Source organism: Anarhichas minor, unplaced genomic scaffold (genome assembly GCF_050575085.1).
Source record: "Anarhichas minor isolate MPS153535 unplaced genomic scaffold, ASM5057508v1 ptg000072l, whole genome shotgun sequence".
NCBI lineage: Eukaryota > Metazoa > Chordata > Actinopteri > Perciformes > Anarhichadidae > Anarhichas > Anarhichas minor.
Window position 1 is genome coordinate 527,501 of NW_027466518.1, and position 25,698 is coordinate 553,198.

A 25,698-nucleotide genomic window follows, 5' to 3' on the forward strand; every position below is an offset into this window, starting at 1 on the left:
TTTGTGTGTTTGTGTTGTGTTATGTAGTAAAACTGCAATCTGCATTTTATTGTGCAACCCTGTTGTATAATGACAATAAAACCTCGTAATATAGAAATATATTTGTGTAATAATGAAGGTCATATCGAGTATTAAACTGAGATGTTTTATAACCAGTTTAACGCTCCTTGTAGTAACTTTGATTAATTTTCTCGTAAATTGAAATGCTCTCTTCCTCTCTTGTTCCTCTGTAAATGTAGAAGCTCCTCCTCCTTGTGCTCGTTAAAGACCGAGGCCAACTGTTACATAACTGTAAATGTGAATAACCATAAACATGTTGAGCTCTCCTCTGCGGTGCAACACATCACCCCCAAATATTTAAATGTCTCTACGTGAGATTTACATTGTTCATGTGCTCAATCATCTTCCTACACATATTTCTCCTTTTCTAGGAGAAGGTGACACCTCTGCTGCATTTCTGCCGTTGATTTGTTCTCCGTGATTGCAGTTTAAATGAGCTTTAACTTGAATGAGGCTTGAAAGAAAACCATCCATCGCTGCAGGAACACAGCAGCTTCTTTCATTCTGCAGTATCTACGCTGAAGAACAGCAATGGAAGGAATGAAAACGGAAGCAAAGGAATAGAAAATGTCAAGGTTTACTCTCTGAGTAGGTGTCACCGATGAGCACAAAGACCTCAGGGTTTTTATGCTCATGAAGGTTTTCTGAAGCTAAACACCAAAGAGAGAAATGTGGCAGAAAGTCCAGCAGCAGAATGTTTAAGATGATTATTGTTGGATCAATAGGAGAGAGAACACAGCGTCACAGAAACACTCTCTCACCTGGCACAGAGGTTCCCAACGCAACAAACACCACCGCTGTGACCGAGTCCTTCAGGCCCACTGTGCAGCCGAAGTGAGAGGCCAGGTCGCCTGGAACGACACGAAGGGAACATTATCATCACGCTTCTATTGAACCTTATTAAATTCAGATACTAGTCCAATAACAGCTGCTGAAGATCAACAACCAACACTGTAGATCACAAACAGTCTCGTGATGGTGAAGCTGAAGTTTTTCATTTAACAGTAAAATCTAAAGAAACATTTTAAAGGGAGACACGACACGATTTCATGATTTGGTCTATATCTCTTCTTTCAGACGAGTGGAAACCTACTTTGTCTGTTTACGTCTGTAGATTTCTCCTAAATTCACCAAAAGTTACCATTACATAATGCCTCATTTGCATATTTACATTTCAGAAAACTTGTAATACACAAAATGATTGTCTTAATGTGAGTAATCACGGTAATATCTATCAGTTCATTATTAGTTACCCTATTTGCTTATAGTGTCTCCCCTTGAGTACCAAACATCCTTTAAGAACGTCTCATAACTCCCTCGCTTCAATACTTCATCACTTATGTCACAATCTCAACGCTCAGCTGTCGTCGTACCGATGACGGCGGTGAGCAGTCCGATCATGCAGATGGAGACCACGAAGCAGGCCCAGCCGTTCCAGTAGTCAGTGGGCGGGACGAAGGCGAACAGAACCTTCCAGAAGACGGTGAGGAAGTGCATGACGTAGTCGAAACACGACGGCAGCTTCTCCTCACCGCACTCGTCGTCGTCGTCATCCTCGCCTGGACAAAGACGGGTTAAAGAGGAGAAAGATGGCAGCGTAAGACAAATAATCTACTCATAGTTATAGATAATTCAGTTCTTGTTTCTGCAAATCTAAAGAGACAGAAATTTAAAATCCAGACATCACTTCCACTGACCGGCAGGTGTGTGTGTGTGTGTGTGTGTGTGTGTGTGTGTGTGTGTGTGTGTGTGTGTGTGTGTGTGTGTGTGTGTGTTCTCTGACCTGTTATACCTTGTTCCCTTCTTTTTGTGTTGGTTGCTAATGCAGATAAGCTAACACAGGGCGACAGGGAGAGCTTACGTGTGTTGTCGTGCGGGTACAGTTTGGTAGTTTTGAGTCTTTAATGCATTTGTTGACATTTACGTTGTCGTTCTTTAAGAGCGTGACCTTTTTAGTTTTCGTTATGTTCAGTGTTTCCTGGTACCTTAAACACCTTGTACACACACACACACACACACACACACACCTCTGTGTGTAGCTGTTGAATAAAGGAGACGACCTGAAACATGCTGACTGGGTAATCTTATCTTATCGATCATCCTCTGGCTGTTGACCTTCTAAGAGCTGGTGATGCATTCAAATGCAAACTAAACCAAAGAAGAAGAAAACCGTAGAGTTTGGAGAGAATCCTTCTGTGAGAGCTGTATTTGGTTTATTTATGTATTTTTTGGAGACATATCTGATGAAACGTTGTCCATCACAGTCCTGACTTTGTTTGAGTTTGTTCTTGTTTCCACCTTATTTGTTTCTAATGTAAACATTCCCCATTATGTAAATATTACTTCAAGTCATTCATTGATTGGATTAAAGTCTCATAAAAAAGATTTATTCATTTTGAAATTTTGGGAACCACAAGCTCAGACAGAAAGAAACTCCCTCTGTCTCTCAGACGCACACTTCAGTCTCAGTGACGGATAGATTTCCTTCTTCTGAAACGTGTCTTTTGGGATTGAATGCATGAATGCATCAGCTTTGGCTAAATCTGTCACAACAGATGATAAAAACTGAAAATCATCCGCAGAAAGAAATTGTGCTTCGCTCGTCTTAAAATCACGACGATTTTAAAACGACAGTTTCCACGAATGCAGCTGCGGCTGTTTGCAGGTTGAGCGCCGACCTTCTGTTGGAAGTATGAAGTTACAAGATCGTCAACGAGCCACATCCAGGCTGTGTGCTGTGCATCAGTGTGAAGGAGCCGGGTTAAACTAAGATTAGTGCACTTTAATCAGGCCAGCAGCTTCCTTCAGGGGTCACGACCTTCTTCTAATGCAATTAAAAATAGATGCTTCCTTCTCAGGGTCAGCAAATCAAATCATCAACTATAAATGAACAGTAGGAGGTCAATGCAGAGAGCAATGGTCACACACACACACTCACACTCTCTCTCACACACACACTCACACACACACACACGGGGATGAATTATAAAACAAGACTCCACTTGAGTTATGTCACCTTTTTACTTTCAGCACTTCTCTTCCCTCCCACACAGTCTGTAATGGATGAATGGAGCCGTTACCAACTGGCTCTCTTGTGATCATCTCTGCTAATAATTATATGTGCTCTTTTATAACGGCCTCAGCCTCTCTTTCTTACGCTAATTACGTGGGTGGGGAAGTCTCAATGTAGGGTGGCCACATTGGGAGAACAGCTACATTGAAATGAAAGTAAAAAAGGTTTCAAAGACGTCTGATTCAACTGTAAAATAAACCTGTTTCCACTCCTATATGTCACTTGTGTGGTACTGCTGCAGTGCACGTGTCTGCAGCTTTCTCAAGGACCGCTCATGAAAACTACTTCACACTCGACACAGGACTTCCTCGTGTCATCAGCAACACACCTTCCGAGTCTGAAGTCAGTCGGATGAACAGCTGTTGAAGTGATGCACTATAATTCATATATCACCACCTAATCAGTCTGTAGGTAGCCCACGTTAAAGCGGTAACAGGGAGGAGGTCGGGGTGGACGGACCGCCCTAAAAACACAGCAGGAGTTTGTGTCTCATATGAAACCAAAAGCAACGCCGACTTATTGGTGATGTTAACTCTGTAGTTATTCTGACCCTGAAGCATGAATCTGTCTCCTTCTGTTTCCTACACAGGTTCTGCACTGCTGAGGCGGATCGCCTCGTGTTGCTGGACATTTGTGGGAAAACGCACAAAAAAAATAGAGGACGAGGATACGCTGCTGTGGTTGGGCAACAAAAAGCTCCAAAAGTAATCCCTTCTTCTTCTCTCCCTCCATCTTACACAGTCCTTCCATCCTCGGTCACACTTTGCTGATACAGCCTTTATATAATTGAGTATTCTCTGTCACTTTCTTGCTCTAAATCTCCCTCATCCCTCCGACACCTATCGTCAGTCCCTAAACGCCAGAGACAGCCTCCTCAGAGCAGTCGTCTCTGCTTCTCATTTGGGCCTCAGAGGACAAAGCAACGTCGCCAGCAGCGGTGAAGACAACTATATAATATCAGTTAGCGTCTCGTGCTAATCTGGCAGCTGCTCACTGAGGCTTTTCTATTGAGAGGCACTAGCATGCTACTGTGCTCGCCATCAAGAAGTATCTAATCTGACACACACACACACACACACACACACACACACATCAATACTCTCTCTCTCTCGCACTGCAGAGGTGTCGGTGTGTGTGTGTGTGTTATCTCTTGCTGCTCACTGAGCGTGCCCACAAGCTGCGTTTTCATAGGTCAGTGCAGATGTGGGACTGCAGCTCATTTCTTCATGCTGCGAGCCAAGTGAGTTGTGTGTGTGTCTACACACATGGACACACACAAACACACACAAACACACACTTTGAAACTGATGCGGACAAATGAGCTCCTGTGCAGAAAACTCGCTCCAAAACAAGCCTTCAATCACTTTCAGGGGGCGACCGGGGCTCACTGGCTTAAGAGGGTTGTCTGGTAACCGCAGGGTCAACGGTTCGATCCTCGACTGGGACGTGTCACGTATCGTAGTGTCCCTGAGCAAGACACTGAACCCCAGGCTCCCCGGGCGCCTGTCATTGGCAGCCCACTGCTCCCTATATACAGGGATGGGTCAAATGCAGAGGTAAAATTTCGTGCATGTGTATATGTATATGACAATAAAAAGGGGTTCTATTTCTACTTTCCATTACAGAAGAAGAGAGAGAGACTTTGGATAAAAACATGTCTTCATACGGCTAATACACACACACACACACGCTCTAAAGCAGGACAGTATCTATTTGGCACGTACGAAGACAAAAGAGATGCACAGACTCAAACAGAGGCAAGAACATCACACACCCAGTGCATGGTGGGAAATATCACAGGCAGAAGACAGCCTGTCATTCATCCGTGCATCTGCAGACAGTTTGTGCGTCTCGTGGGTGTTGAAGCCGTTACTAAATAAAAAGACGTCACATTTTGAGACCCGGAAGATCTTCTAACAGAACTCCCTGAATCTGTAAAGACATGTCGGTGATCTCCAAAGAATCTTCTGTCCCATCAGTACAACAATAAATAAACAATCTCTTACCATCTCTTCCACAGGAAGAGATGGTAAGAGGGACGACTGGAATGCCCTTCGGCCCGGCCCCCGGGTGAGAGGGCGATAACAGACGGATGGTCGTATTACCTGCGTACTCTCTGCCCTCGGGCGTGGACACACAGACATAAAGTGTGTAACACTCTCTCACAGAGGAGCCGGTGATGAACAACGTGATGTGGACTCAGTAATTAGAGGGCAGTGGAGTGTGGAGTGGTTAAACATAAATCTTTTTCTCTTTCGTTCACTTCGCTCTCCGTCCTAACAATCCTTCTCTCTACCGTCATTTCATTCTCATTGATTTTTTCTTTTCTCCATCTTGTCCCTTTTGGTTGTTGGCTGTGCTCTTAGTCAGACAACAATATGTTCTTTAAACAAGATCATGTTGTGACGTTTTATTTCATCTACTGGTCAGGAGTATTATACCAATCACACAGGCTGCACACTCTCCGTCAGCCCACACGCTGGGGAGGAACAACACAGTTCTACACCTTCATTACAGAGCGACAATGAACGTTTTCATGTTCAGTTCCGTTCATGAAACCATGATTGTAAAGATTTGTTGCTTGTGCTGGAAAGTCAGTCCCTTTGTGCATCAGTCAAGTCATGAAAGGCAGCAAAGCATGAGCAAGCACCCATAAAACTATGCACATACACTGAACATACCCTCATGCACACAACTGCAACATATCTAAAATGGTTGTTATGTCTGATGTCGTATTATGTGATTTTCTATCTTAAAAGTCTAACAGGGGACGAGGTCTACAAAGAAGCTACGGCTAGAAGTTCGACATGCATTGCATCGGTTGCACTTTGTTTGAATGTAACAATATCTCTATGTATTGTTCCTGTTACGTAAATCAATGAATGATGGTTAGACTTTATGACTGTGATCAACGAAGCAACGTATCCGTAGCGGTCAGTATAAAAACATATTTTTGCTATTTCTGCATTTTCTTACGACAACACGGGACGGACAACAACAAGACCGTCCAATGTTTAGGCAACAAAACTACAAAGGTTAGGTTGAAGGAAAGATTGTGGTTTGGGTTAAAGTAACCATGGAGGTGGAGTTCATTATGTACGGAAGTTACGTGACAAATAAGTCAACGTTGATGTTGGGTGAAAGCGTTTTTAGACTCACCCACCTATCCTCCCTAGGTGGACTTTGTTGCTCTTAGATACTACGTCACCTGTCCGAGCTCGCGATGATGTGGAATAAATATGTGATTACGTGGGAAAGGAAGTTCAGAAAGACTCCCAACGACAGGAAACTAATGCTTTCAAGATTGAGGGGGGATGTCACATTTGGACTGATCGTTTCTGTTGAAATCGAATTGTCTCAGTGGTTTTCAGCATGAACGTGATGAACTGTGACTATAGTGTTCCAGTTTGTCTGGCCGGTCTTGTTTTGATGGTTCCTGCTGATACAAACTAAAGAGACAGGTTTTAAAATGACTGTTAAAGATGATCTTCTCCCGCCCTCCAGCCACTCACAGAAAACACCTCTTCAATCTCAAAGTCCGTGGCTGAATTTCAGTCCCAGTACGTCTCTGACATGGATATATATACCACTCATAGTGCGTTACCTTTCACAGGTAGAACTATGAGCAGTGTATGAAAACAGCCTGGACACAGTGAAGCACCTCAGAAGGACAAATATACTGTGTATTCTGATCCAGGCACCAGATGTCATGTCACCTCCATCTTTACTATGGACCCACTTGATTAGCAACTCTTACTAGCTTAAGCTAAACATTAAAAAGCTTTTTTTAGTTGCACAGAACGACTATTATCTCCGCCGTGTCGTATCTTCCCTTCAGGAAGGGATCGCTTCCTGTCCTGTGTGGGCTGGAGGAACAACCTGCATCCTTTAAGGTACCAGGAAACACTGAACATAACGAAAACTAAAAAGGTCACGCTCTTAAAGAACGACAACGTAAATGTCAACAAATGCATTAAAGACTCAAAACTACCAAACTGTACCCGCACGACAACACACGTAAGCTCTCCCTGTCGCCCTGTGTTAGCTTATCTGCATTAGCAACCAACACAAAAAGAAGGGAACAAGGTATAACAGGTCAGAGAACACACACACACACACACACACACACACACACACACACACACACACACACACACACACACACACACACACACTGACATTTCAGACTGCTCAGACTGCTGGCTAAACGCAGGTTTCTTGCTCGGAGATGAATGTCATGGTCTCTGCAGCGTGCCGTGTGCATATGTGCCGTGTTAAGTGTCAGATTGTTGTTATGATGTGATGACCTGGAGGTTAAGTCTTGGCAGATTTTAAATGTCTTTCCATGGCTGCCATTTATAGCAGAAAAGCTGTTCCAAATCTGCAATCTTTCCCTAATTGAACTGATAAACTGATAAGCAGCAGCAGATTTTTCCTATTTTTGCTGCCTTATGTGAGACCCAAATGATTTCTGGGAGGTCTTCTACACATCAAGATCTTAATCTGACGCTTCAGAAGGGGAAATGGGAAATTCTAAATGTCTTCGGTAGAAGAAGAAGTATACATATGAGTCTACTTTAAAGTGATTTTAATCTTTATTTGAATCTAATACGTTTGAGAGGAGATAAGAGAGAGTTAGGCCGGATGATGGAGAGAGGGAGAGATGAGATCAGACAAAGCCAGCTTATCAGTGAGGTTTAAATCCAGCAGCGTATCAGTGGCAGCCGCTCCGGACTTGTTCAATCTCTTGAACCAGCGGTGTGTGTTTAAGCCGCCACGTTACAGGATGTCTCCATTTTGGGCTTTTTGTGTAAGTGTGTGTGGCTACATGTGTGTTCAGCTGTTAAAAAGTGTGTGTGAAGTCCACATGTTGTGTCCACGACACCTCGAACAGATGTCTCAGTTTGTAGAGATATTAACTGTCCTTCATCATATTTTCCTTCCTCTTCTTTTCAGGCATGTTTCAGTTGATTTAATGAGACACTTTCCAGAATCTTTTTTTCTCCATTTTGTCCATCCATCCATCAACTGTCCATCCATCCATCCATCAACCGTCCCTCTGTCCGTCCATCCATCAACTGTCCCTCTGTCCATCCATCCATCAACTGTCCATCCATCCATCCATCAACCATCCCTCTTTCCATCATCCATCAACCGTCCATCCATCCATCAACTGTCCCTCTGTCCATCATCCATCAACTGTCCATCCATCCATCAACCGTCCATCCATCAACTGTCCATCCGTCCATCCATCAACCGTCCCTCTGTCCATCCATCCATCAACCGTCCATCCATCAACTGTCCCTCTGTCCATCCATCCATCAACTGTCCATCCATCCATCAACCGTCCATCCATCAACTGTCCCTCTGTCCATCCATCCATCAACTGTCCATCCATCCAGCAACTGTCCATCCATCCAGCAACTGTCCATCCATCCATCAACTGTCCATCCATCCATCAACCGTCCATCCATCAACTGTCCCTCTGTCCATCCATCCATCAACTGTCCATCCATCCAGCAACTGTCCATCCATCCATCAACCGTCCATCCATCAACTGTCCATCCATCCATCCATCAACCGTCCCTCTGTCCATCCATCCATCAACTGTCCATCAACCGTCCATCAACTGTCCATCCATCCATCAACTGTCCATCCATCTATCAACTGTCCATCCATCCATCAACCGTCCATCAACTGTCCATCAACTGTCCATCCATCCATTAACTGTCTATCCATCCATCAACTGTCCATCCATCCATTAATTGTCCATCCATCAACTGTCCATCAACCGTCCATGAACTGTCCATCCATCCATGAACTGTCCATCAACCCTCTATCTATTCACCAACCGTCCATCCATCCCTCTATCCATCCATCAGTTCATCTGTCCATCATCCATCCATCCATCTGTGCGTCCTTTAACCGTCTGTCCATCATCCGTCTGTCCTTCCATCTAGCAGGTTGAAAGCCCAGAAGCGGTGACCCTGTCCTGGCCTTCCCTCACAGCCCGGCCCCCTCTTTTCCCGCTTCGTGCCTCCATCACGGCCTCAACACATTTGTATTCCACAGGAGAATTAATTAATCTCTGACCTTCCTCCTTTGTTTGGAAATTAATTGGGGGATGGTGGGAGCAATGGAAAGAGAGTGCAGTGCAGTGAATGGGGCAAAGGGAAAACAGGGTTGGAACTGTAGAGAAGGATAAACCCACCAGAAGCCATTTAATGCTTTATTTTTGCTGATTACAGTTCTATCAACAAAGATAAGATGAAATAAGTCGGGGTGCGCCACAATCCCTTCTTAAGCTAAACACGACTGGACTGTTGTTTTGGTGTACACACCAGTACAAAGACACGAAGAAACACTTCAATACGAGCATCACACAGTATCAAACATGTACATTGCAGCTTGTTTTAACCGTGTTTGATTAAAAAACACACACAGCATTTATCTTGTGTTTCCAGGCGTTGCAATGAGTTTATCTGGTGCCACACAAGTTGCCGTTGTTTTAACTTTTGCAAATTAACGGAGCCAAAAGAGGAAACCCTCCAAGGTTCAAATAACCACTTTCCACCATGCTGGGTGTGAATGAGTCTTGTGCTGGCGGTAATGATCACACATGTAATTGATTTCTGATCGATCCCAGCTTTCAAACCTCTCTGCGTCTTGTCTTTGTTGCTGAGTCCCAATTACGTACCACATCTTCACACTACGTTCTATCATTTTCATAAAATACAATAACTTGTTTTCTCAGCATGCTGATGGTTCTCATCTTTTAAGAGTAATCGTATTGTGTTTCCTCTCCTCTCTGCTCTCGTTCCTGTTCTCAGTAAACAAAGAGAGCAGAGAAACGTGCTAGAAATGAGTTTCCACCCTAAACAGTTGTTTCCCAGCTGGACGTCCAATCAGCTGCCAGTTTGATCAGTAAGCATCCAATCAGCTCTTGATCTCGACCACTTTGAACTTCCCAAACACACTCAGCTTCAGCTTTAACGGCCCTGAAAAACCAATCACTCTCCAGTCTGATGTGGTTTTGAGACTGATTTGGCCTGACAACTTCACGTGTGTGCGTGCGTGTGTGTGTGTTTGTGTTCGTGTGTGTGTGCGTGCGTACAGTTGACTCGTTACAGTTTGCAGGTTAGAAATATGGTGAAAGCTTTTAAATTTCAATCTCTGTGATTACAATCTAATGAAGACATTATGTGTGTGTGTGAGAGCCTTTCCTTGAGTGGAAACCGAACTCACTGTCTTTAATACACACAAACACACACGCTTACACACACACACACACACTCTGTCAGCCTAGACAAGCTAATCCAAGATAAGAGAGGGAAGACAGGCCTTTTCATTAATGGCATCAGCTCGCCAACAAAGGCTGGCTGACAGGCTGGCTAACTAAAGCACACACACACACACACACACACACACACACACACACACACACACACACACACACACACACACACACACACACACACACACACACACACAAAGGATAAAGTTATTCGAAGGCACTTAAGTGATTGGGCATTTTTGTCCAACTATACACTCAAAGCGATTAGCTAAGACCAACAAATGTCTAATGAATGAATGAATGAATGAATGAATGCTTTGCTCCACTTTGAAGTGATTTGGTTTTCTAATAGTTCTTCTATCTGTATGTGCAGTTCATGAAACCTGGATTTCTTGATGTACTGTAGCTGAGGTAAATAAGTGATTTTCTTATAATAATCTTTAAATCACTCTGTTGGGGTTCATCACAGACTTCCTGTTACATTTAAAACGGTCCCATGTGCAACAGCAGCAGATAGGAGCTGAAGTTACCCGAGGTGAGGAGCTGTGAATGACTTAGATCATACAAACATAAAATAAAATGTGTAAATGATAATAAAAATAATAACTACTGCAGTAATAATGACATTATATAGTAAAAGTATATCATCTAGCCACAGTTCAATGTTACACGACAGAGTTATGTGAGAAGATTGGTGCTGCTTTCATATTTGTCTGGTATAAGGCTACAGCCTGCAGACAGTTAGCTTAGCTTAGCATTAAGCAGGCAACGACTCACCACTAACACGTTGCATCTCGTTTGTTGAACCCGTACAGAAACATGCTTTGCAGTGAAGTTATCGCTGCCAGCCAAGATGGTTGGCAGACTTTCTTACCTGCATAAGGAACCAGGCTAGCTGTTCCCATCCGTTTACAGTCTTTACGCTAAGCTAAGCTAAGCTAAGCTAAGCTAAGCTAAGTAAAGTTAAATTAAGCTAAGCTGCTGCTGGTTGTAGCCTTGTTACCATACAGATATGAGAGCGATATTCACCTTGTAACTACATAACGTATGCGAGTTAGTCAAACCAAGTTGTACAGTAAAGATTACAAAAAGCTTTACATTTGTTCACTTTGTGTTGAGCTCTTTTGCAGGTAAAATCCACAGAGGAAGTGCTCGTGTGTTGGAGGAATGAACAGAAACTCAGACATGAACAGTGAAATACAGCCCATCAATCATCACTGTTGGATGAATGTGTTAAGAAACAAAGAACGTTCTGCTCTTTGTCAGTTTCCTCTCCCTCTCCTTTTCCGTTGTTGAGCTGTAGTAATGTGATGCTGCCTGCAGAGGGCCAGTGACCACTGATAACCAATGAACTGAGAAGATTCTGCAGTGAAACAGAAGAAAAAGATGCTTCATCTTTTTCCTTTTTCTCGACCAGTTTTCTCTCTTTAACCAGCTCACTTGTTGCATGAATTCCTTTCATCTCTTCGTCTCCTTTATCCTTCTTTATCTTCATACATGCATTCTTTTATTCCATCACATTTTATATTTACATGCATTCTCTTTCTTTCCCACTGTGCATGTTCAATGGATTTTTTTGCTGTCTGCATGCAATCTCTCTCCGTCTCCGTCGATCTCTGCATAATATATGGTCTCCGTCTCGCTCACACACCAGGTTTCCTTCTCGCTCCCTGTTCACATGTTCCTCCCTCTTCATGTTACGTTATCACCATCGTGGCTGTATGATGGATCTCGACAGTGACAATATATGAGTGTGAAATATTCTCCTCTTTCTCTACGTCCCTCTATCCCACACGAACACTCACACACATCCTTGTTCTTCTGTCATTGTGGAGGCTGAAAACACACACAATCGCTACCACGACTGCTCTCCACATAATCTCCCATCTGGTCAGTGTTTGTCCGTCCAAAACCATCAAACCGGGCCCAGTTCCTCTTTCCAGGAAACATTAGAGATCATAAACACACGCACGCACGCACGCACGCACGCACGCACGCACGCACGCACGCACGCACGCACGCACGCACGCACGCACGCACGCACGCACGCACGCACGCACGCACGCACACACACACACACACACACACACACACACACACACACACACACACACACAGACGCTTGACTCCATGTGACCGCATTTCATTTTTGCAGCATCGGCATCACAAAAGTAGCAAAACTGCACATTAAACGGGAGATTCCTGATAGTTTTGGTTATATTGGTCGTTAGAACACACACACACACACACACACACACACACACACACACACACACACGCACACACACTGGCCTTACCTGCGCTCACAGTGATGGCTTCTATGAACTGGTCTCTCCAGCTGTTGGTTCCTACCAGCAGAGCCAGGTTGGTCTTCTTTATCAGCTTATCCACTGTGTTCTGCCGAAGGACAGAGGAATAATAATGACGGTTAGAGGGGAGACACCAGCCCGTTCACTGAGTTCTCACGATGCCACATTTCACTGAACAGCAAACTGTGTGTCCTTTCAGTAGCACTCTCACAAAGTCAGTGTAGTTGGTATATTCAGACACTCGGGCATCTCCTCTGTAAATGTAGATAAAGTTCTGTGGGTTTGAACAATGTTCGGCTGCAGCATGAGTGTGTAACAGGTTGTTAGGGGATGAGGTTTAGGAGTGAACCGTTTAACTTTACACACATCTTTAAATGTGCAAAACATGTTTGTCTTTCTGCTTTAGATTCATCTGCTTCTGCACACTTTCCTTCTCTTTCCTCTTTCCAACCTTCTTTTCATAATCCCTCTGTCCTTCCTTTGTTTTCTTCCTTGTCTCCTTCATTCCGTGTCTTTATATTTCTTTGTTGTTTTCTTCAAAAGGAAGAAACTGAGACACACAAACACTCACACATGCACACGCACACACACATCACACACTACTTAGCGAAGCAGTGGGGATTGCTTCTTCCTTTTCTCTTCACTTCAGAGGGAAACTGGGATCTTAATTGTGTCGAATGGAGCTTAGGGGTGTCAAGAGTGCGCCGCTGCTGAGTACACACACACACACACACACGCACGCACACACAGACACACACACAGCTTTCCTTTGTTTATTGTATGTGAAGTGTTTATTTAACCATAATCGAGGCTCCTTTTTCGTGATTCTGTGTTTCTCTCTCTGTAACGCTGATGTTTTGTCTCGTTCAGATCGTTTCTCTAGACTCAGCCGGTCTGCTGTGAATCACACGTGAGCTAATGCACGTGTGTGCACGTGTCTCTGCAGACGTGGACACACGTGAAACTCTCAGGGCGTTTGCGGCTCAGAGGAAGAGCGGGCCGTCCTCTAGTCGGAAGATTGGCGCAGCGATCCCCGGTTACAAGTGCTCCTGGGGGAAGAGGCTGAACTCCAAATTGCTCCCGAAGGCTTGGCCATCAGTAACAGTGTGTGAATGTTTATATCCTGATGATTGGCACTCTGTATGTGTATGAATATGTGTGTGAAGGACCAGGATGTGGTGCCATAAACACCGTGAGGACCCAGCATGAGGGCAACACTGACCCATAATTCATTGCTAAATGATAAATATCTCTTTCTCGCACGTATTATCTACACTTTTAACTATTTTCTTTCTGAACAAACGTTTTTTTAAGCATCTCGATGATAAAGAAACATCTATGTTTGTCACTAAAACAGAATCATAATTTGCCCAATGCTCATGAGTTCTCTATGGACCCTTTCACAGTTTGTAGAAACGATAGATTGTCCACCAATGGAAGGACATTAACCAGCAAAGATGGAGAATGCAACTTAAACAGATGCGTGTGCTGTTAGTTAGTGGGTAGAAGACATTAGCACGTGTCCACAGATATAAACATGTCTTTTTTTAGAGAAACCCAGCGTGTGACGTTTCACCAGAGAGACATTCACCAGATGATCAACTCTGATCTCTGTGTTCACGAACAGAACGTCAAACAGCAGCACACACACTCACAGGTTTCACTTTGTTCACTTTTAAAATGACCGTCACAAACGGTCCAGTGGTCGTCAACACGTTTAACAGCTCGCAGCCACAGATGACGAGCAACAGGTGTTTGAGTTTAACCAGTGACCGTGTTGACTGGTGACTCTCAGCCGAATGCGTCGTGGTGGCTCGTCAGCTGTTGAAAGCACCAACAGAACATGTCGGTGTCCTCGTTAAAGCCTTCAATCAGTTTTAAACACAGACTCATCTGTGTTTCTTTTCTCCCTCAAACATGTACGTTAGTTACTACGGACGCACCCGTCACCAGTTAACACGGTCACTGGTTAAACTGAAACACCTGTTGCTCTGAAACGGTCGTGATTCTGTCCGTTCTGTAGAGTTTGAGTTGGTTCTGACAACCGGACATGAAACAACCAGACAGTTTTAATTCAAAGTTTAAAGCTTAATAACTCTGGATACACACGCATGTTCATTATGACGTCTGCTGTCTGTCTGTCTGAGTTACGTTTGTTATTGATACTTTTCATTTATCGTGTGGTTTTCCTTGTTTGGGTGAAATTAACTTCAAAAGGAAACTTTCAACTTTCAAGTAAACTCTAATGCAGCTTTTCCTTTTTTCCTCCTTGAAACTGTTATGTCAGACACTCACACTGTTGTGCTCGTCTATCTGAGTGCTTCAGGTGACTATAGGATCTGCTTCCAGGCATAGACACACAGTTTAATGTAGAGCAATACTTGACAAAGTATAGCATGCTGTCAAGTGGGGAGCTATGACTGGGTGCTATTAACTGTCTAGAGTCTCGTGTGTAGGTGGAGCGGCAGCAGAGATCATGCATTACAGTGATGGTAATTACATCCACGCTTGTCTTAAGAGTCTGCGTGGGAGACGCAGAACAAGGACAGGACGCACACACAATCATTTCCTGCGTTGAAGCGGTTAGTGAGTGTCTTTATGAGACGGAGGTGATTCTGTGTGAGTTTTTAGTTCTAACATACGATGAGACCACTTTAACAGTCAGTTGATGTGCGCTGCATCTCTTGAAACCGATTACCTTTGTGTCGTGAGATCCTCCCATTGGTCCATGTTGTGTGTTATTTTCTTGATTACTTTTCAAAACAGAAACGATGCATCATGACAATAAACTAATGCTGCGTTCAAGACAACTCGAAACTCCTAATAGTTGAGCGTACTGTCTCTTTAAATGAACTAATGCTGCGTTCAAGACAACTCGAAACAAGAACGTTTCCGACCTTCTTGAAAAAGTAAAATTAAATGCCAAACAAAGTCAGAGTTCCTACTTGTGAACTAAATCCATCCACCTCGACTTCATGACAGTTAATGCTAGAATGGACGGTCCAGAGGGATCAATGGTTGGGAGGAAGATATTCTGCTGACAGTAAGCGATTTGTTAATTATCAAAAGGTTCTTTTCACCTGTTACTAGTAAAAGTCTCTTTCTCTATGTTGTAATACCCTCCACAGCTATGCAGCTTAAAGAGTATAATAGATCCAAGACCAATTACAAATCCATCTTCTACTTCAGCACCACGGACAGCGCCACGGATCCATCGACACACAGCAGCAGTCAGTGGCCGTTCAAATGTCGTGGGTTTTTTGCGCATTCAAATCCATTGTTGTCAATGTAGACGCGCTCAAAAGCGTGCGCTTGTGGAAGCACACATTCTAAATGGTAAAACTAAAAGGCAACGTAAAGTGTATAATACATACTATCACATAAAAACTAAAGTCTGTTACCTCATGAGGTGTTTCCCCTCCTCTCTTTCTTTTGTGTGTGCAAAGTGTGTTCACTTGCCAAAGAAGCATCAGTTCGTCAGTCAGCCGTGTTTTTTGTTTAAGTTTTGACGTCAAATACGTGAAACGCTTGAGAGGAACGCAGCACGAGTGAACTGGTCGTATTTCAGAGTCGTGTGTGAGGTCGTCTGATTTGGTGGCAGTTCAAATAAAAACTGGAGCCAGTGAACCTAACATGTCCGAAAACGACTAATACGTCTTTTATAGTGTTTTAGAGAGAGCGACTGTAAACGTACTAAAAGTGAATTAGACCACACAGTCAAACATGTGCTCCTGCAGGATTCATGTACACACACACACACACACACACACACACACACACACACACACACACACACACACACACACACACACACACACACACCTTGAACTCATAGGATTCCTCTATGATGACCTCCAGTTTGACGTGGTCTCCCAGCATGGGACGGCCCATGTCAGCAATGCGCTGCTCCTCTTCATCTTTTCCTGCCAGCGCCTCTTCTTCCTCCTCCTCTTCCTTCAGCTGTTCCTCTGAAAAAACACCAACAAGACAACGACCAATGGCAAAGTTAGAAGAGGATTGGCAGCGTTCACTTTATTTCTTATTTCTCCAGGATGATCCTTAGTGTCCGGACTGCTGTCCAGGGAGTCCTGAGTACACACATGAAAGCAGACAATATTTCATGACGGTTGAAACATAAAGCAGACCATGTTGGTAATGTTGTAGATGTTGGGGAATGATTGACAGACAGAGCAAACAAAGAATGTAGTTGATTAGAAGTAAAGTGGAAATTTGAGCTAGAAGTAGAAGAAAATTATGAAACGTCCAATAATTTCGCTAAATCGTCTTTGTTCCTGACTGAGTTTGTAGCTTTTAACCGAGGAGCTCCGCTCATCTGTATAAAACAATTAATAATAAACTGATTTAATTCCCACTTCTAGCTTAACCTCTGTGTTAAATGAAGCTCGAGACGCGTCTGTGGTTTCAGTTCATATAATTATCACGACACTGTTCAGTAGTTGTGATAACATGACTGAATGAAAACATACGTCCAGTTCCCCCATCGTCTCATTATCGCACACACACACACACTCTTTTCCTCTTTATGGTGTGTGTCAGTAGTTGAGATTCACTGTAGAGCCTGAACTCACTGCTGAGATCAAAGAGGTACAGAGAGAGAAAGGCTGTGATCAAATTCTCCATGGGGGGGGGGGGGTTATCCATGCTACTGCTGCACATTAAATTGCTGCACATTGTGAGGCTGCATCAGCTCATTGGTCATTTGTTCTCCTCAGGGGAGTGTCAGCACAGAGCTTAAAGCTCTCACGCACACACACACACACACACACACACACACACACACACACACACACACACACACACACACACACACACACACATGCAGGAGGCTCCGTTCTGCAGCACATTTAGCTCTTTAAATCAACGTCCTCTCCTTCATGAATGAAAAAGAGAGAAGTACATATTTTATATGTTTGGTTTACGCTTGATTATTAGCTTTTCGTGCTAACGTTTCCTTCCTAATTTAACTTTAAGATCTCTGTTTGACTTTAAACTGGTGTCCAGTAATGAATCCATCTGTAAACTGGTTTCAAGAAGAAGAACGTGATCGAGGACACTGAACAGACACTGTGTTTGATTAGAACGATGAGTAACTGATTGGCTTGAGAAGTTGCATCTGTCCCTGTTTCTATACCGATAAAGTTGATTCAAAGCGGGTTGTTGATATTCATGCTGTCGTGTGTTTAACTTGGTCTCAGACCGTCTTTCCTCTGCTGCTCTCTGAGCCACACTCTGCTCTGATTGATCCTTTATTCTACTGATGATCAATCAACATGTGACGGGATGCATCGGTTCAAAGGTTCGAGCCTCCAGCACGAGTAACACATTGTAATCTCTGTGAGATTTTAGACACATGAATGCTGATATGATAATCAATCATATTGATCTTATTGTTTGTTTCACATATTACACAAAGTAAGTCGTTCTTTAAATGTGTCGGATTGTTTAGTAACTGGATTGTTCTGGAGATTACAGAATAAACAAGCTCAGAAGTGATGTTTTAGTGAAGATGTGAGTTTGTGCAACGTAACAACGGTTTGTATGATATCTTATGAAAAGTTACTCTTCATTTTTAGTGCGTGTTTCTGCAAAAATCCACCAACACGTGTTCATTTCAGCTTGTTCCATAAATACGGTCTTTTCAAAATAAACTTGCGTCCTCACAGGAAACTAATTAATTAGGTTCAGGCAACAAAACTACTTAGCGGTCTTTATTCAGGCTTATGTAGACATCTACGAATAACGGCGCCTCATGTTTCGTAGGAGGAGCTACAAATGAAGTGGTGACAGCTGGATGAATAAGACTTATAGTGTTGTACTGAACCAGTGTGAGAGTCTGTAAACTGATTCTCCGTTCACTGAGGAGTCATGAGAGAGTTCAGTGTAATACGGGGAGAGAAACAGATTTATGGTTGTGAAGCATTTAAACTGCATTTAAGAATTATCTCCCAAATGCCCTTCATGGTTTCTCTTTAGTAAACTTGAATTCACAATGAATTTAATTGCACAAACACACCTTTACACACTATGTAATGGAGATTTAATGAACTAGATTCACGTGGGATGAACATGACCGGTCCGTATCCTTGTTAGCCTCACTCCCTCCGTGTGTGTGTGTGTGAGCATGTGTGTGTGTGTGTGTGTGTGAGGGCGTGTGTGTGTGTGTGTGTGTGAGCGTGTGTGTGTGTGTGAGCGTGTGTGTGTGAGCGTGTGTGTGTGTGTGTGAGCGTGTGTGTGCGTGTGTGTGTGAGCGTGTGTGTGTGTGAGCGTGTGTGTGTGTGTGAGCGTGTGTGTGTGAGCGTGTGTGTGTGTGTGTGAGCGTGTGTGTGTGAGCGTGTGTGTGTGTGAGCGTGTGTGTGTGTGTGAGCGTGTGTGTGTGAGCGTGTGTGTGTGTGTGTGAGCGTGTGTGTGTGTGTGAGCGTGTGTGTGTGTGTGTGAGCGTGTGTGTGTGTGTGAGCGTGTGTGTGTGTGTGTGTGAGCGTGTGTGTGTGTGTGTGTGAGCGTGTGTGTGTGTGTGAGCATGTGTGTGTGTGTGTGTGTGAGCGTGTGTGTGTGTGAGCGTGTGTGTGTGTGTGAGCGTGTGTGTGTGTGTGTGAGCGTGTGTGTGTGTGTGTGTGAGCGTGTGTGTGTGTGTGAGCGTGTGTGTGTGTGTGAGCGTGTGTGTGTGTGTGTGTGAGCGTGTGTGTGTGTGTGAGCGTGTGTGTGTGTGTGTGTGAGCGTGTGTGTGTGTGTGAGCGTGTGTGTGTGTGTGAGCGTGTGTGTGTGTGTGTGTGAGCGTGTGTGTGTGTGTGAGCGTGTGTGTGTGGGTAAATGAGCCTGACAGAGGCTGGATGTTGCAGGGTGAGATGCTGCTTCCTGCCAAAGCTGCTGGTCTGTATCATTTATCATTTTGATCTCTTTCCCCTTCTTCTCGTGTCCGTCTCTCTGCAGCTCAATTCAATTAAGAGAATGTGCCTTTCAATGAGAGCGCACGCTCACACGCACACACACACGCTCACACACACACACGCTCACACACACACACACACACACGCTCACACACACACACTCACACACACACACACACACACGCTCACACACACACACACACACACGCTCACACACACACACCTGAAATATGTGAATACAGTAGGAATTGAAATTGGCGTTTTTTTCCTGTATTTTCACTCCTAATAGTTGAGCGTACTGTCTCTTTAAATAGGCAGCAGGACATAATCTACCTCTGCTCAATCCCCAAATATCTGCCTCTGTGTTACATCACTGTCTCTAACCCCGTCTCCTTCTTAATCTTTATTTTGCTTTTCATCTACCTCCTGTCATTTCATCCTCTTTGTCCTGCGTCTCTGCTTCTCTTTCCTCATTTAGTTTCTATTCAAAGGTTAATCTGACAAAGAGCATTTCACTCAATTTATTCGTTTCACTCACCAACCACCAAAAACACGATCATTATTTAGTTTTCTAATTCCTCCTCAATGAGCACCGTCTATTTGGTTAGACATCTTATCTACTGGTCCTCATCACAAAGTCATCACTTTACTTCCTTTGTTTATGTTTCTGCTGTCGGAATATTCTGAAATAAAAACAAGTCAGTTCTGAATCTTAGTTCAGGCTCCTTTCTTCCAGTGTGAAGACGTGACGGAGGCTTTTTTAAATGCATCACATGGTCTCTGATCAAAGGTTCCTGTTAGGAACATTTAGAAACACAATAAGTCGTATGAACTTAATACTTTTTAGGATATCCGGCCCCTCGAGTCAAGCCTTGTTAATTAGTAGAGGTAATGTTGTACTGATTTAGTGTAAATTAGTGAGAACGTACAAACGTGACAATGGACAAAATCAGGCAACATTTTGGACATGAAGTTAAAGGAACTTTAAGGAACTTTAAACTGGTTTTGAAACAGTCGACCTCCATCAGTAAACGAGCCCGTTAGCGAGAATATTGTTTATTTCTATATAGTTATTCTTAATGCTGATCAGCAGAGACCAGTCCACCGTGGACAGACCCAGACCCTGCTGCAGTAAATTTGGGGTGACCGTGGCTCACTGGGTTAAGAGGGTTGTCTGGCAACCGGAAGGACTGGGACGTGTCACATGTCACGTGTCGAAGTGTACCTGAGCAATACACCGAACCCCAGGCTCCCCGGGCGCCTGCCATTGGCAGCCCACTGCTCCCTATATACAGGGATGGGTCAAATGCAGAGACAAATTTCCCCCTTAAAGGGATCAATATAGTATAATAAAAAAAAAAATATGACTCTAAAGGGACTCTGGTGCTCAGAGACACTACCACTTTAGTCCACAGGGGGGCGCCAGAATCAACACTAAAGGAACGTTCTTCATAGTAGCTTTAAGATGTCTTGAAGTTATACGTTTTCTTAACTTTTTCATTTTTACAGCACGTTGCTCCTTTTGTAGTTGAACACATGAAATGTACTGAAACCTTTTTTATTAAATATTCAGTTTTGTTATTTTTTTTTTACTCAGGAAGTGTGTCTATCTGTCTGGATGAAACACGGGTCAATATGTGCTGACATGAGAGAGGGTGATGGTTTCACACCTTGTCAGGCTTTGATAGAGTCCCTAGTTCCACAGAAGTGATGCTAGACGACGGGGAGAGGAGGGAGAGGAGGACGAGGGGTAAAGAGGAAGAGAAGGAGGAACGTCGACAGAGACGAGAGGATTTTTACACCCTGTCGTGTTTGATGGATTCAGGTTCCATCAAAGAGGCAGAAGATGAGGAGAGAGAGCGAGAGGGAGGGCAGGTTCCTCTACAAACTGTCTGCATACAAAGACAAAAAGGAGGAGCAGATGGAAGGAGAAAGAAGACGGGAGGAGACGCAGACTTTGACGGGATTAAACAGAACAGCAGGGGACAAAGAGGAGGAGGAGGAGGAGGAAGAAGAAGGAGCTGTCACACTTTTTGGAGAGTCCCATTGGAGGAGACAGGAGCAGGAGGAGAAAAAGACAAGTGGAAGTTTTATCTTGTCTTGCTGTTCCACAGGGGAGGAGAGGAGGAAAGGAATGAGGAAAAAGTGGTGAGGATGTAGGTGAGAGGGATGATGGGAAATAAGGAGTAAGAAGAGGAAGAGGAGAAGAGAGGAGAGGATTTGGGGAAGGAGTAGACAATGAGAACGAGAAGAGGTAAAAGAGGAGGACGGCGAAGAAGAGGAAGTAGATGAGAAGGATGAAGAGGAGAGGAAGAGGCGGGGCGTTTACAGGATATGGACGACCAGAAAAAGAGGAGGATGAGGAGGAGGAAGAACAACTGCCATGAACCGATTGAGTTGATAATACAGTAATGTATGGCATCATCTTGTATATTTATTAAAGTACTATAATAATAAACAACAATCTCCAATCATCATTCATTGCTAATGTAAATGTTTATTACTGTAATAAAGATAGAATTAAATTCATTTACATTGTTTGGTGATTTGTTCAGATTAATGTGTATAAACAGCTCATATGCATAATGCACTAATGTGTTATTGTTTCACATCATAACAGAGTTTGTACATTACAGAAAACGTAAAGAATATTCTGATGATCGGACTAAATACAGAGACACACTGATAATCTCTGTGAATCGATGATGTTTTGGCTTCATTAAGAAACGCTGTCAATTGAAAAGTCCAAATTTAAAACACTGTAAATGTGGAAAAAAATGATTTAATCCACGACTGATAAATATAGTTCTAAATATTAAAATGTACGCTTCTTCTGTCTAACTTCATCAAATATTACTTTTCTATGTATTTGTGTAAAAACATCTATTTAGATATTTAGCACTTTAGATCTCAAATCTCGGCAGCACGGACTATACATTATGAATAACTGCTCATGATGATGTCGTTTATTGAATTAAACATGTTACACGTGAGTTTTGCTTCTAGATATGAATCTCTAAATCATTCTCCACTTGACTGAGGAACGGGTCACCGCTGACAGCTAAAGGATATCTGGAGGGTTTAGTTTGTAGTTTTGTCCACAAAAGTAAATCAAAGGAACTAAATATGAGACTCTGGTAGCGGGGCTACGCGGTGATTGACAGGCGTCTCTACGTCACTCCGCCTCAGTCCAGAGATGGTCACTTCCTGTTCACTGGTTGCAAAAAGCCAAGATGGCGAGGGTGAACTCGAGGCTTCAAAACGTCAGTCTATAAACCAATCAGTGACGTCATGATGACTACGTCCACTTCTTATATTCAGTCTATGGTCTTTATTAACGCCGGGGTTAATAGATATTATATGTATTATTGCATAACTGAAAACACACACACCTACACACACACACACACACACACAGAGGGCAGAGAAAAGGAGGATTAGAGGACAAAATGTAGTTCCATGTATTCACACGTGCGGTCACATGTTGCTATGCATGTTCCTCTACGAACGTGTAGTGTGTGTGTGACATGTGTGTGTGTGTGTCTGAGGACATGGGGTCGTCACCCTCTGCAGGGTGCGCTGTGTTTTCAGCTGGCTTCCCTCTCAGCACTGCTCTCCTACCCAGATGACTGACGGAGGTTCACAGGCGGCAGTGAACTCTCCTCCGCCTCCCGCCATCCCCGAAGCTCCTCAAAAAAAAAAAAATCCTGCAATATCACAGGGTCATGTGGAAACCTCTGAAGCCTCCAGTGAATCCAGCTCTTACCTCCAGACAAACACAAATCTCCCGTTGTGATCACCGTCAGAGATTTATTTCTTTTAAAGGACGAGTCCACCCTGCTTTTCCTCCACAACACTGCCTGACTGCATATTTGTCTTAACCTGCAAACATTAGATATCTGGCTCCACCTGCACAAACAAAGCGAAGCTGGATGAAAGTTCACGCCTGCTCTCTGGAGGTCTGTTGAAAAGGCGTTCGTTCTAGGACACGACGGAAAAAACTGTGGCAGAAATAGAGGAGGACGAAACAGGTTGATGGAGAAGTAAATCACAAGGCTTCTTCATTCTCTGCTGAACAAATGAGAACTTGGAGCAGCTGCTGAATTATTTGTGCGGAAGCAGAATTTGGTCGGAGGTTTGGTGTGATTTACATTAAAAGTACACAGATATTACAACGCGTAGAAACTTGCCACACACCGAGGCTTGGTGAGTATTTGTCTGCGTCTGATACGACACACGAGGCATCCGTTAGTTTCTCTACGAGACTCTCTGGGCTTTCAACGAACTCCAACGTTCATCCACGTCATTATTAGACGCTCAGAACAACCGACATAGTTTAAAGACAGAGAGAGTCTGTGTAGGCGAGGAAGGGGAGAAAGGATGGGTCTAACAAACACGGGACTCTCACGCAGGGGACCGCAGTTCATGTCCCTTGGGAAACCAAGTCAACATTGACTTATTTCACCTTACTTTTGTTATGTAACTTACGTACTTAACCAGTTACTTAAAAAGCGTACTTATTTTAAAAACCAACAGTTAGGTTTAGGCAACTAAACCAACAGTTAGGTTTAGACAACAAAACCAGCAGTTAGGTTTAGACAACAAAACCAACAGTTAGGTTTAGACAACAAAACCAACAGTTAGGTTTAGACAACAACACCAACAGTTAGCTTTAGGCAACTAAACCAACAGTTAGGTTTAGACAACAACACCAACAGTTAGGTTTAGACAACAACACCAACAGTTAGGTTTAGGCAACTAAACCAACAGTTAGGTTTAGACAACAACACCAACAGTTAGGTTTAGGCAACTAAACCAACAGTTAGGTTTAGACAACAAAACCAACAGTTAGGTTTAGGCAACTAAACCAACAGTTAGGTTTAGACAACAACACCAACAGTTAGGTTTAGGCAACTAAACCAACAGTTAGGTTAAGACAACTAAACCAACAGTTAGGTTTAGACAACAAAACCAACAGTTAGGTTTAGGCAACTAAACCAACAGTTAGGTTTAGACAACAACACCAACAGTTAGGTTTAGGCAACTAAACCAACAGTTAGGTTTAGACAACTAAACCAACAGTTAGGTTTAGACAACAAAACCAACAGTTAGGTTTAGACAACAAAACCAACAGTTAGGTTTAGACAACAAAACCAACAGTTAGGTTTAGGCAACAAAACCAACAGTTAGGTTTAGACAACAAAACCAACAGTTAGGTTTAGACAACAACACCAACAGTTAGGTTTAGGCAACTAAACCAACAGTTAGGTTTAGACAACAACACCAACAGTTAGGTTTAGGCAACTAAACCAACAGTTAGGTTTAGGCAACTAAACCAACAGTTAGGTTTAGACAACAACACCAACAGTTAGGTTTAGGCAACTAAACCAACAGTTAGGTTTAGACAACTAAACCAACAGTTAGGTTTAGACAACAAAACCAACAGTTAGGTTTAGACAACAAAACCAACAGTTAGGTTTAGACAACAAAACCAACAGTTAGGTTTAGGCAACAAAACCAACAGTTAGGTTTAGACAACAAAACCAACAGTTAGGTTTAGACAACAAGACCAACAGTTAGGTTTAGGCAACAAAACCAACAGTTAGGTTTAGACAACAAAACCAACAGTTAGGTTTAGACAACAAAACCAACAGTTAGGTTTAGACAACGAAACCAACAGTTAGGTTTAGACAACAACACCAACAGTTAGGTTTAGGCAACTAAACCAACAGTTAGGTTTAGACAACAACACCAACAGTTAGGTTTAGGCAACTAAACCAACAGTTAGGTTTAGACAACAAAACCAACAGTTAGGTTTAGACAACAAAACCAACAGTTAGGTTTAGGCAACAAAACCAACAGTTAGGTTTAGACAACAAAACCAACAGTTAGGTTTAGACAACAAAACCAACAGTTAGGTTTAGACAACGAAACCAACAGTTAGGTTTAGACAACAACACCAACAGTTAGGTTTAGGCAACTAAACCAACAGTTAGGTTTAGACAACAACACCAACAGTTAGGTTTAGGCAACTAAACCAACAGTTAGGTTTAGACA

General features: G+C 43.2%; 1 protein-coding gene across 10 annotated transcripts in view; it reads right to left on the bottom strand.

Moving 5' to 3' along the window:
* The window catches only part of LOC142935192 (sodium/calcium exchanger 1-like), a 125,789-nt gene that overhangs the window by 4,583 nt on the left and 95,508 nt on the right, over positions 1 to 25,698 (bottom strand). For 4 of the 10 annotated variants that reach the window (XM_076079388.1, XM_076079387.1, XM_076079390.1 and 1 more), the window contains 4 exons: positions 16,559 to 16,704; positions 12,725 to 12,824; positions 1,434 to 1,619; positions 822 to 911 (listed from right to left, as the gene is read on the bottom strand). In XM_076079388.1, coding sequence (XP_075935503.1) covers positions 822 to 911; positions 1,434 to 1,619; positions 12,725 to 12,824; positions 16,559 to 16,704 — 522 coding nt within the window. Of the gene's footprint in view, positions 1 to 821; positions 912 to 1,433; positions 1,620 to 12,724; positions 12,825 to 16,558; positions 16,705 to 17,094; positions 17,116 to 25,698 lie in introns of all 10 variants that reach the window. The other 6 variants (XM_076079392.1, XM_076079391.1, XM_076079395.1 and 3 more) reach the window with 5 other exon arrangements.